The sequence below is a fragment of the Piliocolobus tephrosceles genome, chromosome 1, assembly GCF_002776525.5.
Source record: "Piliocolobus tephrosceles isolate RC106 chromosome 1, ASM277652v3, whole genome shotgun sequence".
NCBI lineage: Eukaryota > Metazoa > Chordata > Mammalia > Primates > Cercopithecidae > Piliocolobus > Piliocolobus tephrosceles.
Window position 1 is genome coordinate 48825346 of NC_045434.1, and position 18851 is coordinate 48844196.

The following is an 18851-nucleotide window of genomic DNA, read 5'->3' on the forward strand; positions in this document are numbered from 1 at the left end:
TCCCCGATAAATTGTCTTGGTAAAGCAATAATTCAAAAAGACTGAAAATAAAATTTTCTTTTAGATTTGTATAACTTAGCTTTCAATATATACCATTTTAGATGAAAGCATTCACTACTGGAGATTAAAGGTTCTTGGAAGGACTAAAGAACATAGTAGGTGATCAAAGGCTCTGATAACTCCAGATTTTCCACTGGCCTGTCTCTGAAACTTTGTAAGATTAAATTACCTAATACCTGTGAACTTTGGTTTATTTTTCAATAAAATTTGAATTATGGACTAGAACTGCATTTGTAAGACTTTTGGATTCCATTAAACAGTGAAAGAAGTGGAGGCTCAATCAATTTGAAGTTGTTGACATTTTTTTTAAATGAAGACATTAGAAAACATAAAAACTACCATCTCTACTTAATCCATGTCATTATAAAGAACACTTTTACATTATAAGGAACATTTTAACAACAAAAGAGTCAGGAGAGCAAATTTAAAATAGCAAAGTCCTTTATATAAAAGGAATTAAAATAAAGCTTTAAGAAAAAAAAAACTTTTCATATTATTTTTCTCCATTTCATCACAGACTGATAAAAATTTCAAAAATGTCTAAAATCATTCTATAGATCTGTGCTTAAAACTTTATTTATTTATTTGAAATAGAGTCTTGCTCTGTTGCCTAGGCTGGAGTGAAGTAGCCGGCATGATCTTAGCTCACTGCAACCTCTGCCTCCCAGGTTCAAGGGATTCTCATGGTTCTGCCTCCTGAGTAGCTGGGACTGTAGTTGCACACCACCATGCCTGGGTAATTTTTTGTATTTTTAGTAGAGACGGGGTGGGGGTCTCACCATGTTGCCCAGGCTGGTCTTGAACTCCTGAGCTCAGGCAGTCTGCTCACCTTTGCCTCCTAAAGTGCTAGGATTACAGGCATAAGTTACTGTGCCTGGCCCAACACTATTAAATTAATTTCCTTCAATCGTTTTTCTACAATCTTTTTTAACCATAAAATTCCGATCTATTGTCTTATTTTGTTACAATATTTTAAGCCAGTGTGATTAACATTACATAATCTTATGTCAGTTAAATGTGATTTACTTAACTCATGTAACAACAGTAAGAAAAATACTTTTTTAAGAACTGGGGAAAATATCTCCTAGTGTTTGATATAATACTTTGTCATAACACATTTTAACACACAGTCCACACACTTAAAAACTTTTTGAAAAGTTCCTGTGGGAAATGACAGTGTTTTTGAGTCTATTAAAGAACCATTCTGGTTGCGCAAACTTGAACGAGAAGTTGCACTGTGGTAATACTAGTCTTTATCTTGGAGACCAAGAGTCATTTTGCAAATTTGTGGTATCATTTCCCTAAACAACTTAGGACCAAACTGTACTTCATTTCCTCAGTTCTGCATTTCTGCAGAGGCAGAAAGAAACACAGCTCTTGTAAGAGTTGTGATAACTTTTTATTATACTATGTACACGTATGGAATAGCATTAACAAATGAACTAGAGAAGGATGTAATAAATTAGACATCTCTTCATTTTAGAGGGAAGATGGAAACAACATTGTTTTTCTTTTCTCACATAAATATGTGTGAATCAAAAGAAAAAACTTTTTTCAAGTTAATACATGGTTCAGGAAAAGAAGAAACAAGCAAAGAAGCCAAAATCAGGTAAAATTATACAATTTTAAGTCAGCCTTATACTTTTAAAAGTATAATTGAGGTTGAAGATTCATTACCACTTGTTTTTGAACTATTGGGTGGAAAATATATTGATTGCATTGTTATAATTGGGGAAAAAACACCTTTTTATTTCTTAAGTGTAAACAACTAACTGTGAAATCTAGTGTTCTCATTTAAAAAAAAAAAAAAAAGTGTAACAATTTTAGCCACACAGAGGAACTAGTACAATCTTTATTGAAATATAATCTCAAATACTTGATTGTCGGTGAACAAAAGGAGAAACATTTCCATATGTTAGCCTAATTCCTCCACAAATACAGTATTTAAGTGTGTAGGAGTGGGTTTGGGTAGGCGTGGGTAGTTACCAATTACAAAATTTTCTGGTAGTCAGCAGGAGAGATTTTAACTGTCATCTACATTGTCCTGACACGAAGGCCTTTTTATTACAGAGCTAAGGAAAAAAGAAATAGACTAAGTCTTCTTGTGCAGAAACCTGAGTTTCATGAAGACACCTGCTCCAGTAGATCTGGGCACTTGGCCAAAGAAACAAGGTGAATAAATTTTCAGTATTTTGAGGAAGATATTGCTGATTCTATCATTAAAGATTTAAGAAAAATGCAGTTAGGGACTTCTGTTTTATTGAAAATTACACAGTAGTATAAGGAAAGTTAGAAATTTCATTTGAAGAGACTAGAAATATGTCATAAAATTAAACCACTTGAATTAAATCGCTTGCATTGAATAATCACATGAACACTTAAAGCTGCTCTTTTAAAATTATATACCTGTCAGTTTTAAATGATATATTTTACTCCTTATAACCTGATAAAATGCTCGTTAATTTAAGAGTTTTCACAATGCAATATTGTCATAGTAGGAAGCTATTCATCTCTTTCTTCAGTAGTTTGAAAAAACTCTCATTATAGCAAGTAAAGCACAAATAATGTCTTTTAATACTTAACATTTATTTAATTCCAAAAGAAAATGCAAAAACCTTATAAACTAGTTTCATACAAATTCTTCCAAATTTGAGTATAATAAAAAAAATCCAAGAAAATATATTCAATTTTCCACATTATCAGCATCTCTAGAATATTTCTTGTAGTAAAATATCTTATATTTCTTATCCCTTTGAAACTTTATTAGTCAAACTTCCTGTATCCGTTTAAAAAAAAATTGCAGCCTAATGTGGTTACAACTTCAAGGAAATTGCAGTATAAACTTTTTGTTTTTTAACTGAAAGATACTGTCCCTTTAGTTTTTTCTACTTGCTGAATTTAAACAGATAGTTGACCTGATTTCTTTGTATTTGTTCTCTGTGCCTTTTAACCTAACAAAGGATTTTTAATTAAAAAATAAAACAACTCACATATCCATGAGAAAAAAATTAATGTTATTTTAACACATTATTCGACAGACAAATTCTAAAAGAAAATTGAACAATGTTTTAAAAGTTTCTAATGTAAATACAGTTTTCATTATATTATCGTCAAAGGAGAAACTGTGAAATAAAATTGAAAAGAGCAGTACAATAGCATATGTTAGAACAGATTCATAAACAGACTTTATGCACACTCCATTATAAAACATTTTGTTTCTTGTACAGAGTCTCCCCTGAAGAGGCAGTGAAATGGGGTGAATCATTTGACAAACTGCTTTCCCATAGAGGTTAGTGGTACTTTCACCAAATACTTTATTGCTTAATGGAAAATGACACAAACTGTGCATGTAATTATATGAAACAATAAGTCACAATATTTTTGTCTGATTGTTAATTTTCAGTAATTCAATTTTCTGATCAACAGAAGTAACTAAATAATAGAAAATTCAAATAATGGAAAATTTTAAGGTTCTCTTTTTGTTTAGAATTATCTACTGTGGATGAAATATTAGTTATTTATACTGTAGCTAGTTTCAATTTTTAAATGTTTCTGATTTTTGAATGAAACCCTCGGTTTCATTAAATTCATGATTAACAAACTATTCATGTTAGTTTCATTGTTCAGGGATTAAAAATATAAAGTAATTCTTTGATGGACATTCAGGAAACCCACAAAAACATAGTTTTAAAAAATTTTATAAATTCTTCATTCTGTACTTCACATCAATTGTCTACTTTTAAAGCAAAATTTTGTAGAAATGTTGAGAATCGAGTGTGTATTTAAGGTGGAGCTTTGTCTATGAGATGGAGGGTGAGGACAAGCATCAAGACCTCATTTGACTCTGGAACACTATGATAATATAGCCTGGCTTAGGAGGCAGGCCCCCTGGACTGTCACTCTTTAGGATCAATTTACATAAGGTAGCAAGTGAGTGAACTTTGTTATCTTTGTTCATTCTATGCTTTCTTTCAGATAAAAAGACTGAACTGAGCAGGTGATGTGGCTAGGCAATCACAGATTTATTATTCTCCACCCTGAACTTGTCAGAGTCTGCTAAAAAAAGCAATGCTTTATCATTAACAAACATCCACCTCAAGCCCACAGCTTTTTTTTTTTTGCACCTTCAACTTGTCCAGTTTCTTACCTTAGTCTTTGTCTAAAATACAATCATTTCCCAGCTCTTCCAAGACCCTTCCAAGATGAGGTTAGCCAGACTACTCTAACTACTCCTTGTAGCACTGCCTGTGCCTTTCACAATTTTAAGGAGTCTGCTGAAAGAAAGGATTCCTGTTGCCAGATCAGTTGGGAGTGGAATATGTGTAAGTCAGCCTCAAATACTGTGCTCCATTTAATGTAACAACAACTTTTCTTTTCTGACATAATTTTTTTTGTTTTGTTCCCTTCCTTAATTGTTCAACTCTTCATAAGGTCTTGGTGACCTTTTCATGTTCTCCTGAATTTAGTGATATACAAATTCTTTATCAGTAGATGATACCTGAAAACTTTCCCTCTGCCAGTGAAAGCAGATATCTGCCTCTGACTTGTAATATTTATAGGTAGAGAAATCAAGGCTTAAACTTAGGTAAGGATGTAATCAATGAGAACGGAGAGTAGTGATAAGAAATTTTGTGCTGACAAAGTTGAACATTTATTCCTTATATTTCACTCTTAATGCTAGCTACTATCACTTCCTATTTTTGGGAAAAGTAACTTAAACAGCCTTCCTCAACTTCTGTATTCACTTGTCTTCATTTCCAGTATACAATTCCTTTTTAGGTGTTTTATGTTTGTTTTGTTTTCTTTTTTGTTTTTTTGGTTTGTTTGTTTTGTTCTGTTTTTGTTTTTTGAGACAAGAGTCTTGCTCTGTAGCCTAGGCTGGAGTGCACTGGCATGATCTCGGCTCATTGCAACCTCCACCTCTTGGGTTCAAGGGATTCTCCTGCCTCAGCCTCTGCAGTAGCTGGGATTACAGGCATGCGCCACCACACCTGGCTAATTTTTGTATTTTTAGCATGCTGGTCTCGAACACCTGACCTCAAGTGATCCACCCATCTAGGCCTCCTGAAGTGCTGGGATTATAGGTGTGAGCCATTGTGCCCAGCCCCTGTATACAATAATTTCTAAACTGTTGTTAAAATTCTTGCCAAATCTATGTCAAACTTCCCCCGTACCCCAGCAGTATAGGAATGGGGCGTCAAACAATGGAATTTACTTAGAGAATTAAACCATATCAGTTTCAGATATGTTCTTTAGAGATTAATTACAATAACTGGTGTAAAACTTGCTTCCATAATTCATGTCCCCAAAATGTGTTTATTTTAAAATCTCCTCTTATATTCAACATTTTGGTACCACACTGCCCTTTAGACTCTTCATCAGTCAGAGATGGAGAAAACAAAACAAAACAAAAACAAATAGGACTGGGATTAATTTCTTTATAATGTAAGTATTTATTAGAAGGAAACATACGTCTTTTCATCTGTGGATTCCTAAACTTAGCACAGCCCCTGGAAAATAATATAACTGAATTTGTGTCTAGAAGTTAGTCCAGAATTCCAGTGAAATTTGAGTTTTGGGTTTCTCCTAAAACATAAATGGTTGTATAATCTTAGTTAAGCTTCCTAATCACTCTGACTTTTAGCTTCCTCGACTGCAAATGAAGATAATGCTTTTAGCTCCAACAGAAATAGATTCCTGTCAGGATTAAATGAGATGATGAATAAGAAGCCAATAAATTTTGGACACTACACAAATGCCAATGATAACTGCTATTATAAAAAATAATAATTACTAACCAGCTTAATAATCTTTTTTTCTGTTTCCAGTCTACTTACAACTGGATGACGATCAATTAGAGGGTTAAAATTTCAATTGACAATAACATATAGACAGGATTGTTTTCACTTAATAAATTGGTATATAATAATTTCATCATAGTTTCACTACTCATTCAAAGCATAGAAAGATTTAGCAGGGTAATTAGTCCTACAGAAAATCTTCATCTAGATTCATTCTGTAATCTTTCTTCTTTAAAAGTGGTAAAAAGCAAAAGGACAAAATCGAATCTGCTACTCTCTCTTTTCTCTACTGGTAATATTAAAGAGCGGCAAACTATCTGTAATTTAAATCAAGAAGAGACACATTTAAAGAAATCAACACTAACCCACTGGATATTACCCCCTGTCATGATGACAACGTTGAATATAATATATTGAATTCACAAAATTTATACTACTAGTATTATTTTACTAAATCTTTCCTAATCCAATTATTTTTTATTACAATGCTTATAATAATATTAAATTATAAAGCTTAAAATAATCACCTAAAACAAGTCTTTTGGTTGCAATTGTTAAATTCAGTTTTTTTTCTATTTACTTGACCCTAGGAGAAGAGTGTGTGTGTGTGTGTGTGTGTGTGTGTGTGTGTATTTAAAGAGAAAGATCCTATACACACACACTTCAAGAAAGACCTTGCTCTATCAAATTTTACAAAATTTCCTTTTATAAAATTTTATTTTATAAAATGCTATAAAATGCATACTTTTCTCAAATTCGGTATATCTATTAAAAGGAAACAAAATGTAAGCAGTTTAGTCAAATGGGAAATGAAGTGATAAATCAATCCAAATACAATGGAAATTTGGGTGTTCAGTTTGACAAAAACAGTTAATACTAGAACCATCATAAACTGATTATTAGCAGTTTTAGGAATGAAACCACAGGATAGATGGTTTTTACCCTAGATTTTAGAGGATTAGTCAAAATTCACTAGCTGAACAAGGAGAGAAGGAGACCATCCACGCAGAGAAGCAGTATAGGAATGGGGCGTCAAACAATGGAATTTACTCAGAGAATTAAAACCAAAATAACTCTCTACTGAAAAATACAACGTGAAAAGGGATGGTGGCTTAGGGAGACAGGCAGTACATCCATGAGACCAAAACGGAAAGGTCACTGATTTTCGCTCTGTTCCACAAACATCAAATGATTCAGGGAGGTGTTCTGATAATTCTATTTTATTCAAATTTTAGTCACATAGTTTAACTCTTTTAAAATTAAAAAAATGAATAAAGTATAAACTTCAGTTAAAAATTATGTATCAGTGTTGGTTCATTAATTGCAACAAATGTCCCATACCAGTGTAAGATGTTAATAACAGGGGGAAATTGAATGGGGGGCGTATTACCTTCTTCTAAATCTGTACTACGTTCTGTACTACCTTCTGCAAAATATGTCTGTAAATCCAAATCTATTGTAGAATAAAATACTTTAGAAAATGATCTCGAGAATGTTATATAGTAAATTTTAACACAATGAAGTCCATCAATAATTTAAATTCTGTTTCTTATTCGGTTCGATGGAGCTGTAAGTCTATATTTTTTCTGCTATTTCTATTTATTGTCAGATTTGTCTGAAGTTTCAAAATGAATAATAAAAATTTGTAGTTTAATACTATATATATAAAAACCAGTAATTTCTAAGGGCTATTTAAATGTAAAAAGTAATAATAAATCAAAAATGAAATATCAAAATATATCTGTCATTCATAATCATAAATTTTTAATTTAGTTTTATCAGTCTTCTCATTCATTGGCTTTATAAAAGTTAATTTTATCAATTTGAACTTATAAAATCAATTGATGCCAATAAAATATAGAGGTATATGATACACACATATGTGTTTTTATTTGTTTACATATATGTATACGGCTCTGTGTAAGGCACCCTTGAAAGTAAAATGACACTGCTGTATAATATGTAACTTCTAAAATAACTCGCTAAATAGTTTTTAAAATATTATATAGAACTTGCAGTATATCATGTAGGCTTTAGAAGATCACTAAAAGTGATCAAATAGATGTATGAAATAATTCAGTTGTCAAAAGAAAAGGTAATTCCTGAGATAAAGGCAAGGAAACGCTGAGAGTACTAAGAGATTTTGACATGATCTGGAAAAGCAGTAAGTTGACTTTGAGGCATTATATAATTAAGTTGGGAACAAACTTTGGAAGCCTTTGTTTGTTAAAAAGATAACTCTGATGGTTAGAAAGGTAAAATTCCATGCATGTAATATGGACTATCTACAAAGTTGTTATATAAAAGCTAAACTCAAAGTAAGGACCCTCTTAGAAAAAAAAAAAATGAATAAACTTATTGACTTAATCAATGTGTATGTATGTTATAGAGTGACAAGATGAAGGAATAGGAGACAAAAAAGGATGAGCCAAAGATTTCTAGATTTCATTTTTATTGTAATAGGAAGATAATGATGCCTGTAATACATGCAAAACAGAGGAGGATGAACGAGACTTGTAAAGAGAATAGAGTTTGAACTATTTTTTTTTTTTTTTTTTTTTGGGAGAGAGTCTGGCTCTGTCGCCTAGGCTGGAGGGCAGTGGCACGATCTCGGCTCACTGCAAGCTCCACCTCCCGGGTTCAGGCCATTCTCCTGCCTCAGCCTCCCGAGTAGCTGGGACTACAGGTGCCCACCACCACGCCACGCTAATTTTTTGTATTTTTATTAGAGATGGGGTTTCACCATGTTAGCCAGGATGGTCTCGATCTCCTGACCTCATGATCCGCCCGCCTCGGCCTCCCAAAGTGTTGGGATTACAGGCATGAGCCACCGCGCCCGGCCATTTTTTGTCAGCCGTAAACCTTATCAAAAGTTTTGCAGGCTTTTGTAAGTGCACACCTAGAACATAGAAGGCTGACTTACGGAAAGATGTTCTAACCACCTCACATTGTTGATAAGTGCTTATCTGAATGAAAATGTTATATCTCATGAGGGGAATTTCTATCAGTTAGAAAATCTTTCCACTACCACATAACTGTTCCTCTTCCGTGTATACCCTTTAATCCAGTCATTGCTAAAATCTACAATAGTTTTAACCTTTTTTTTTTTTTTTTTTTTTTTTGAGACGGAGTCTCGCTCCGTCGCGGCTGGAGTGCGGTGGCACGATCTCCACTCACTGCAAGCTCTGCCTCCCGGGTTCACGCCATTCTCCTGCCTCAGCCTCCCGTGTAGCTGGGACTACAGGCACCCACCACCGCGCCCGGCTACTTTTTGTATTTTTAGTAGAGACAGGGTTTCACCGTGTTAGTCAGGATGGTCTCGATCTCCTGACCTCGTGATCCGCCCGTCTCGGCCTCCCAAAGTGCTGGGATTACAGGCGTGAGCCACCGCGCCCGGCCATCCTTTTTATTAATAACTATTTACTTGAACTTTTTACACTCTGAATTGTGGTTCTAAGTAATTTCTGAAAATAATTTGTAACATGTAGGATGGAAGTAGAATATGTAAGTCATTACACATCCTGGATTTAAAAATACAAACTGACTATACTTTGGAAAATACTTATTGCTAAGTTTGAGTAAAGACTACAAGGAAATGTGTACTTCACTTTTGGGAAAGGAAATGAGTACTTTTTCTTATACTTTTTACCTTGTGGCTTTTCAAGTTACAGTTCCTAATTTTTGGTTACCAATTTTCTGCAAGATAAAGAATTCCAGTGCTCTAAAATTTAAATTTCTGACTCAAGCTAAACCATAAGGAGCACTCAATTTTTTTTTTTTTTTTTTTTTTTTTTTTTTTTTTTTTTTGAGATTGAATCTCACCCTGTCACCCAGGCTGGAGTGCAGTGACGCAATCTCAGGTTACGGCAACATCTGCCTCCCGGGTTCAAGCTATTCTCCTGTCTCAGCCTCCCGAATAGCTGGAATTACAGGCGCCCACCACCACACCCGGCTAATTTTTTGTATCTTTAGTAGAGTCGCAGTTTCACCATGTTGACCAGGCTGGTCTCGAACTCCTGACCTCATGATCCGTCTGCCTTGACCTCTCAAAGTGCTGCAATTACAGGCGTGAGCCACCATGCCTGGCCAACAAGCATTCAACTTCTAAATTTATCTAAAGATTAAAAATATATAAAATCCAGTCCAAATTATAACGGATCACATAAACCATTCATTATGGCAAAAGAAACCACATTCTATGGCAAATCAGACCTACAAAGCCTAATGTTACAGAAGAAACAATGCAACTTAGTACTTCGGCTATTATATGGTACTTGGGTTTCCAACTTCAGATTTTCTTGACTTTTTGTTTCATTTGGTTTCTTGGCATCAGAAAAATACTCCAACAGATGCCAGAGTTTCAATTTAGAAACATGCAATTACAAGCATTTCATATTTGTATGACACATTGAGCCAGCTTCTTCCAGTGTGAATTCTAATCCCAGGTTCTATCAAGCACTTTTGGCAGCTGCATTCACCACTGCCGCCTTCTGAAGGACTGTTTAGTAAGTTACTGCCTCTGTATGAGAAATGGTTCCATTGTGAACTGACTTAATGCAGCTGCCCAAAGTAAGAGAAACAGGAAGTAACTAACGTGCTGGGATAATCTTGCACAGCATTGCACATTACTTTTTAAAATGTTATTTACCTAAAATGTTAATTAATAAACTTCTTTCTCATCCATCCTTTATTCATTTCTTGAATTCCTATTTTTCCTTTACTATTAAATTCATATTATGCCAACAAAATCCATTCACTTTAGTTAATGCATCGTGAGCACTCAGAACATACATAGCACTTTTCTTGATATTAGTACGCTGACTTCACTTTGAGTATCTGTATCAAGCACAAGACTAACCATGGTAACAAAGGGCTTTTGCATAATATTTCAGAGCACAGCAGATGGCACAGAGTCGACACTCATGCTTGTGAATTAGTGAAGGACTCTATTTGAAATAATGTTTATGTTGTTTTCTGGAAGACTTCTATTTGAATTTTATGCAAGCTGATTTTCCTCTGCTACTTTGGACAGAATAAGTCACTCTTTTAATTGTCCTTCCTCAGTCCTTGGTTCATACATGCCTGTCTTGCCCATTAATCTCCATATTCCTCAACAGTAGGGACTTTTTCTTTATGGCAGTTTACTTGTAAAGGTCCTGTAATTTTAAATAAGATGAACCTGGGTTCAAGAACTTGCACTATCTTTTACCATCTGTGAGATTTAATGCAAGTTAACTCTCTGAACGTCAACTTCTTCATCTATAAACATGAGTACAAGACTTACTCCATAGGGCTGATGTGAAAATTAAATGGAATTGTGCCAATAAAAAGCCTATAGCATGTGCTAAGACCTTAACGAACACTCAAAACTCCTAGCTTGTGTAAATACTGTTTAAATATATAACACAGTTCTCAGGTTCAGACTTTTTTTTTTTTTTTAAATCAGTAATTAAAAGGTAGGTTAAACAGTTATTTTAATAAATAACAATTTCAGCTATCTGGCTTCTTGGCATTTTCTTTTAGCTGAAGGTACAAAAAATTTATTATAATTCTGATTTGTTAATTATAGAAGTAATGTTCATATTCTTCTGAAATCATGAAGATTATTTAATAACTCACCTTAGGAATAATTTGATAATTAAAAACTGATCAATCCATATTTATGCATAACATATGGCTAGAGTGCAATAGATTAAAATTGAAAACGTTTATGCCTTCACTGGGTCAGTGCAACTTTATAAGCCAAATAAAACATACTTTCTTTCCTCTTTGGAAATATGACCTTGAAACAGGTTGTTCTTTCCTTGTAATGTAACTGGCATTTTATTGTGCAAACTTTGCTTTAATTTCCATTTGAATAGTGACTGAGGAACAAGGAAGGACAAGATAAAATGCCTCTTATTGTGAAATGGGGAAAGGCAGGACTCTATCATAAACAAACAGATCAATAACACCTGATGGTATGCTTTTTAATATCAGCAGAGGGCACATTTCCATATGATTACTTTTTACTTTCTTTTTAATTAGGATTACCTGAAAATCTTCTTACAATTATTTTGCTATCCTGCTTCCAGTTATTTCTTAATATCCAGCCAAGAAATTCTCTTCAGAAATCTACTTTATAGCAACTCTCAAGCAAAGCATACTAAGATACTGACCCTGCAATAAGAAATAAGACATTTTAGAATTATATTTAAAAACTTAGAAAGAATCTGTTGGCTCTGAAGATAGTTATCAGATAAATTAAGAGAATGTTGTTTAGAATTAAGTCTAGTAAAAAATGGATATTAACTTAAAAAAAGGACAAATACTTTAGCAACTTGAAAGATTAAGTAAGTATAGGTGGTAAATAGCTGGTATCCATTATCTTAAATATTTTTCAAGGGGAAAGTTCTCAAGAAGAATTTGTTTTAAGTAGTTCTGGGAAGAGGCTAAGGCTAACTGCCTGAAGTTTAGTTCAGGCCAGTTAGTGCATGGATTATTGTTTTTTGTTGTGGCTTTCTTTTACATACTTAAACATTGCCCCATGTTTCAAATTATACTTCAATTACAATTTAGGGTTTGAAAGGCATGTGATATAGTTTGGTTGTGTGTCCTATCCAGATGTCATGCTGAAATGTGACCTCTGAAGCTGAAGGTGAGCCCAGTGGGAGACATTTGGGTCACAGAGCAAATCCCTCATGAATGGCTTGTACTGTCTTTGCAGTAATAAGCAAGTTCTCATTCTTTCAATTAACATGTGAGCTGGTTGTTTACAAAAGCCTGCGACCTGCCTTTTTTCTCACTGCCTCATATATTGTGATACACTGGCTTCCCCTTTGCCTTCCTCCATGAGTAAAAGCTTCCTGAGGCCTCATCTGAAGCTGAGCTGATGCTGGTGCCATGTGTGTACAGCCTGCAGAACTATGAGCTAAATTAATCTATGTTCTTTATAAATTACTCACCCTCAGGTATTCCTTTATAGCAATGCAAAATGAACTAACACAGCATGTCCGCATGTTTTGTCTTTGTCTCCTTATTTTATTCCAAGATCATTATAGAAGATGGGGGGGGCGGGGGGGGGAATAGGGAAAAAAAAAAAAAAAAAACAAGTAAAACCATAGACTAAGTAGTAAAACCATCCCTCCAGTTACATAATGGAAAAGAAATAAATTCTCAAGCTGCTGTCAATCAGCAGCCAAACAATACTTATTCAGCTTATTTCCTAAAGTCATCAGTCTAAGGCTCCAGGTTTACTTGAAGTCTTGAGAAGATATTGCAATTTCGTTTTCAAAAATTAAGGGAATATAGTCTTGGACAATTCATGGCACAAACTGTTTTTATACAAGTCCAAGTTCTCAAATGCAGATGGTGAAAGGAATTATGGGAAGGAAAATCAAATAGGAACGTTCTAAGGAACAATAATCCCTATGGGTGCTTATGTGCTTATTAATAAGCCACAGTACAACCAGCAAATCTGACCCCCTGTTGTTCACTTTGGCGATTATTTTGTAGCTAGACCATTAACTTTACTCTGAAAACCTACATATTTCTAGGTATTCAAAGGAAATGTACAATGTATCAGAATGCCTCAAAAAACCATTGTTCCTTTATATTTCCCTTTTACAGTCTGAGAAAAGCATATCACTCAGGGTGAGAAATCCATCTTGAAAAGAATACACTAACTGAGCTAGAGAAAGAAGAGCAACTTGATCACTCTTGCTTCTCAGTGGTCAGAGTTTGCTGACTTATTCAGGAATCACTTAGCAGTAAGACCTTCATTGGAGAGTTGTGTTTCACTAGAAATTATCTTACTAGCATCTCATGACTGCAGACAAGTTCTGTAAGTTGCTTGTCAGTTTTACAATGCCTTGTCAAATTCTTTTTGAGCCCAACCTTCCCTTGTCTCTCTAGTTTCTTAACTAACATGTAACTACTAACATCTGTTGCTCATGGTCAATTTACTGAGGAAAAGAAATGGATCTCCCTTTGTCTAGTTGAAAACATCCCAATGAAGAAGCCATGGTGCAGAAGAGACCTATGTCATCCTTTTCTCGTGGTAGTGGCTGGAATCATTCCACACTATAAAGCTTAGGGATTTCTATAGGTTGTCATGTCTTTGTCTAACTACTGATTTCCTAAACAGTAAGTTCCTGGAACTCTCATACATGAAAAAGATTGCTTACAACATTAAAAAATGATGCTTCATGACAAAGAAGACAAAGTCTATATAAAGGAGGAATAAATGGTGATGCAAAAAGAATAATTTGAGGATTGTATTGGTTTCCTGTTGCTGCTGTACCAACTTACCACAACTACAGTGATTAAAACAACACAGTTTTATTATCATATAGTTGTGTAAGAAGTCCAGTATGGATTTGATCAAAATAAATCAAGATGTCAGCAGGCTGTTCTTTTTTTGAAGGGTTTAAGGAAGAATCACATTTCTGCTCATTTGGATTGTTGGCAGAATTAAGCTGTTTGCAGTTATAGACCAGCTACTTCCTTCCCTTGCTGGCTGCAGACAGAGGATCATTCCCACTGCTTTGGATCCTTTGCTTGTCCCCTGACCCCAAATCTCAGGTTGAAATTTGATCTTGAGTGTGGTGATGTTGGAAGGGAGCACCTAGGGGACTTGTTTCTATCATGAGAGAAGTTCCCCCAGGATTGGCTTGGTGCAGTTTCAGCAATAGTGAGTTTTCACTCTTGAAAGATTGGATTAGTTCTCAGGAGAATGGATTCATTCCCTCAAGAGTAGGTTGTTATGAAGCCAGGATGCCCCTCGGGTTTGATCCCTGTCTGCACATGCCCACTTCTTCTTTGGTCTTCACCATGTTTTGACTCAAAACCTTCTCCAGAAGCCAAGAATATGCCAGCAGGCTTCTTATACCACCTGCAGAACCATGAGTAAAATAAACCTTTTCTCTATATAAACTACCCAGCCTCAGGTATTCCTTTATAACAACACAAAACAGACTAAGACACCCACCTTCTAGAACATACTACATTTCCTGGGTCATGACTATCTTCTTCATACTCAAAGCCAGCAGCAGAGTCAGGTCCTTCTTAGGTCACATCTCTCTGATCTACTCTTTTGCCTCTTCTACTTTTAAGGACTCATGTGATTAGATTGGATCTACGCTGATAATCTCCCACATCTCAAGGTCCTGCATTATATTCAGTTCCTTTTTTTCACACAGGTCCTGGAGATTAGGGCATGAACAACTTTGGAGGGTTATTTCTCAGCCTACCAAAGGAGACAATGCTGTCCTGAGAAAAATATGCACACATACACACATATGAAATCTGGGGCAATTGAACTTATCTGAATCTCAGTTTTCTCATCTAAGAAAATGAAATAAGACATAGTCCATGTATCTGTTATAAAAATTAAATGAGGTAATGTATATAAATAACACTTAACCTTCAAAACCTCTAAACATGTTATAAATGTAAAACCTCTTAGTTATTACTGTAATTCTACCAATAGAAATGTATTCTTCTTGTTTCATTTTATATGGAACTTTTTATATTAGTAATAGTCATTGACCACGAGGAATAGTTCTAGAGAGCTGTAAACATTAAAAAAAAATGTGGCAATCTAAGTTAAAATGAGTTGAACAAAGCTACATTTATTTCAACTTTTTTCAGCCATAATGCCAGAATATTTGCACCTTCTTTATAAATAGCTGGATTTTTAAAAAATATACTTGATATAGAATCTTTGCAGCAATAGTCATGAGAGATATTGTATAACTTTCTTCCTTTCTTTCTTAGTCTTTACTTTTTTTTTTTTTTATGGGGGAGAGTGTCAAGTTTTGCTATTAGAGTTATCTTTGTCTCATAAAATGAGGTGGAAAGTGTTCACCCCCTTTCAATTTTCTTGAAGCAAGTGTGTAAAATTAATCATTTTTTTAAATGTTTGATGGAATTTATTAAATTTGGTCCCAGGTATTTTTGGGGGGAGAGAAATGTTTTATTACAAAATCTATTAATTGAATTAGGGCTACCAGATCTTCCACTTCTTAAAGTGTCAGTTTGGGTATAGGTTTATTGTTTTTTTAAACAATTTCCCTATGTCATATAAATTATATTTACTGACAATAAGTCATTCATAATATTCATTTATTTGTTATATATGTAAGATCTATACTAATATTTATGGTTTGCTTCCTAATGTGAAAGACTCTTGCTAGGGGTTCTATTTTGTTAATGTTTTTCAGAACCAACTTTGGCTTTGTTAATCTTCTCTGTAGTTTTCCTATTACATAAATTTTTCCTCTTGTTTTTATTTTTACTTTTTTCTTCTATTGACTGTGTATTTAATTTGCTCTTCCTTTCAAGTTTCTTAAGGTGGAAACTAGATCTTAATTTTTATACCCTTCTTGTTATTTTTCTTTTTTTTTTTTTTACTAGACCACCATTTTTGTGTAATAAAATTCTCTCTGACCACTGTTTAAGCTGCATCTCACAAATTTTTGATCTGCTGTACTTTCACTATAATTCAAGTATAAATATTTTCCTAATTTTCCTTGTGATTTCTTTAAGATGTAGGTTATTGTGTTTATTACGTATTTATCACAAACACACTGGTTATTGTGTGCTTATTTTCAAATGTTTATTTTTGTTTTGTTTTTATCTATGTTATTAGTGTCAGTTACTAATTCAAACCCCTTGTGGGCAAAGGACATATCTATAAGGTGTCAAGTTTTCTGAAATTTATTTAGGCTCATCTTATGAGTCTTAACACAGAGTTTATCTGGGATAATATTCCTTGTGCATTTGAAAAGATGTGTTTGGTAGATCATTTTGTAATTTTCAGTTCAGTCGAATTAATGATGTTTAAGTTTTATATATTGTCACTGATATTCTGTCTTCTTTTTTCTATGAATTAATGAGTAAGCAGAATTAAAATCTATACCTAAATTGTGAATTTTTCTACTACTCTTAGTTCTATTAGCTTGCTTCATGTATTTTGAAGCTCTAAATTAAGTTCATATATGTTTAGGATTGTTACGTACTAGTAATAATTGGTCACTTAAAAATTACAAAATAGAAATACTCTTTATTTTGAAGTTACTTTTTCAAGCCATATGAAGATTTTTTATTCAGATTTCTTAGGCTTAACCTCTGCACTGCGTAACATTTTTATCCATTTTCTTCATCTTCCTGATATTTTTCATTTAATATGTCTCTTATTGCCAACATGTAGTCTGTTTTTACTTTTTAACCCAGTCAGATAATCTCTAACTTTTAATTGGAATGTTTAGCTCATTTAAATGTTATCTCATCATTGATATATATGGGATTGGATTTAATATATTACATTTATTTTCTATTTGTTTCTTCATTTTGTTATTGTTCTTTTTCTTTTCCTCCTTTCCTACCTAATTTAGATTAAGTAAATCTATCTTCTATCCAACTGCCTGCTAGCATACTCATCCCTTCTGCAGTATTTAATCTGTTGCCATGACCATCCAATTTTTTTTTATTTTAAATACTTTACATTTTATTTCCTGAATTTCAACTTGATTATTTTTTATAGTTCAGATTTTGTCTTAGGTCTTTTTTAACCTTTGTGTTTTTCAAAACATTTATATGAGCATTTTTAAAGTTTTTGTCTGCTATTTTCAACATTTTAGATACCTCATGATCAGTTTTTATTGATATTTTATCAACAAACAAAATATTGATAATGAGTCGTGAAAATCTCCTTACATGACTAATTTTTTTTTTTTTTTTTTTTTTTTTTTTTTTTTTTTTGCATGTGAGCATGGAGGAAGACCTAGGAGTCTAAATTATGTGGTCTTCCCTTAAAGAATATTGAATCATTTTTCTGGAAGTGAATTAAATCACTGTTGTATCCTCTTGATTTTTTTCTGATTAAGGCTGGTGTCTCTCAGAATTGTCTTAGCATGAGGACAAGACCTTTCTTAGTAGTAGGACAAGACGTAGTATTTATACCAGAAACATGACCTTTCTTTGGTATCTCTTCTATGGCTGAGCCAGAAATCCAAAGTCTTCCAGACCTATCAAAACTCTCCTATCCCCATTTGCCTCCGTCCCATAGCATCTGTCCTCTTCTAGACTTCTCAAAATTTTCCCTGCTCATGTGCAGCTTAGCCTTCAGTCAAGACTCTGCAGGAAAACTGCATGCAGCCTTCTGAGTCCCCTTATAAAGCAGATTCACTGTACACTGGTTACCAATTAAGCCCCCTATATCTTGGGCTACAATTTTTGATTACTTGCACAAATCCACTATGATAGAACACTGATACAACTAGTTGGGGAAAGCAACTTTAGTACTTGCAAATAGGCAGCAAGGGATAATAGAAGCCTAGTATTCATAATGAGCTGCTCCCTCAACACTCAGAAAAGCTGTTAAGAGTGAAGTAAATCTTGTCTATGATATTCCAATTGCATTGCAGCTGAGGGATCCCAGAAAGCAGCCTGTCCTGGTTTTTATGTCTGAGGGAATACAGGTATCCTTGGACTAAAGTGTTAAAGAAGATCCTATTTTGGGGTGGCAAAAGAACAGAGCAGGGTTATTCTGGTCAGTTTCTTCTTATCTCAGGATGTTGCATTGTCAGCGCATTGTACATTTATTTTTGAGAACTACAAGTGACAAAAAAGAGAGAACAAGTTGGTACAAGGTCACTTAAACTGTCAACCTGTCCCGCACCCTTCTGCATGTCTCCTTTTTTCAGTAGCCTGACCCACAAATTCCAAATACATCATAATGTATTTGGAATACAGAATGTAATCATAATGCCCAAACTGGTATCTCTGCCTCCTCAATTCAGCAAGATTTCTTAGTTTGTTTAGCCTCCGTCTTCATGCATTTCAGTCTTAAAAATGCCCCCAGGTAGAAAGCCAGAACAAACCTAGCACTCACTTTATGTGCTTTTCTTCTCACCTGTTGCCAGTTGTATTCTGCTTGAAAACCACTGCCTCAATATTTTTTCTAGTTTTATAGTTATTTGTGGTAGGAGGACAAGTCTGGTTCCCATT

At 34.1% G+C, this 18851-nt stretch overlaps 1 protein-coding gene across 1 annotated transcript in view; it reads left to right on the top strand.

The window, feature by feature from the left end:
• Positions 1 to 1359: 1359 nt before the first annotated feature.
• The window catches only part of RGS18 (regulator of G protein signaling 18), a 28532-nt gene continuing 11040 nt past the window's right edge, over positions 1360 to 18851 (top strand). The window contains exons 1-3 of the mRNA XM_023203414.3: positions 1360 to 1669; positions 2131 to 2232; positions 3288 to 3349. Coding sequence (XP_023059182.1) covers positions 1551 to 1669; positions 2131 to 2232; positions 3288 to 3349 — 283 coding nt within the window. The 5' untranslated portion in view covers positions 1360 to 1550. The remainder of the gene's footprint in view (positions 1670 to 2130; positions 2233 to 3287; positions 3350 to 18851) is intronic.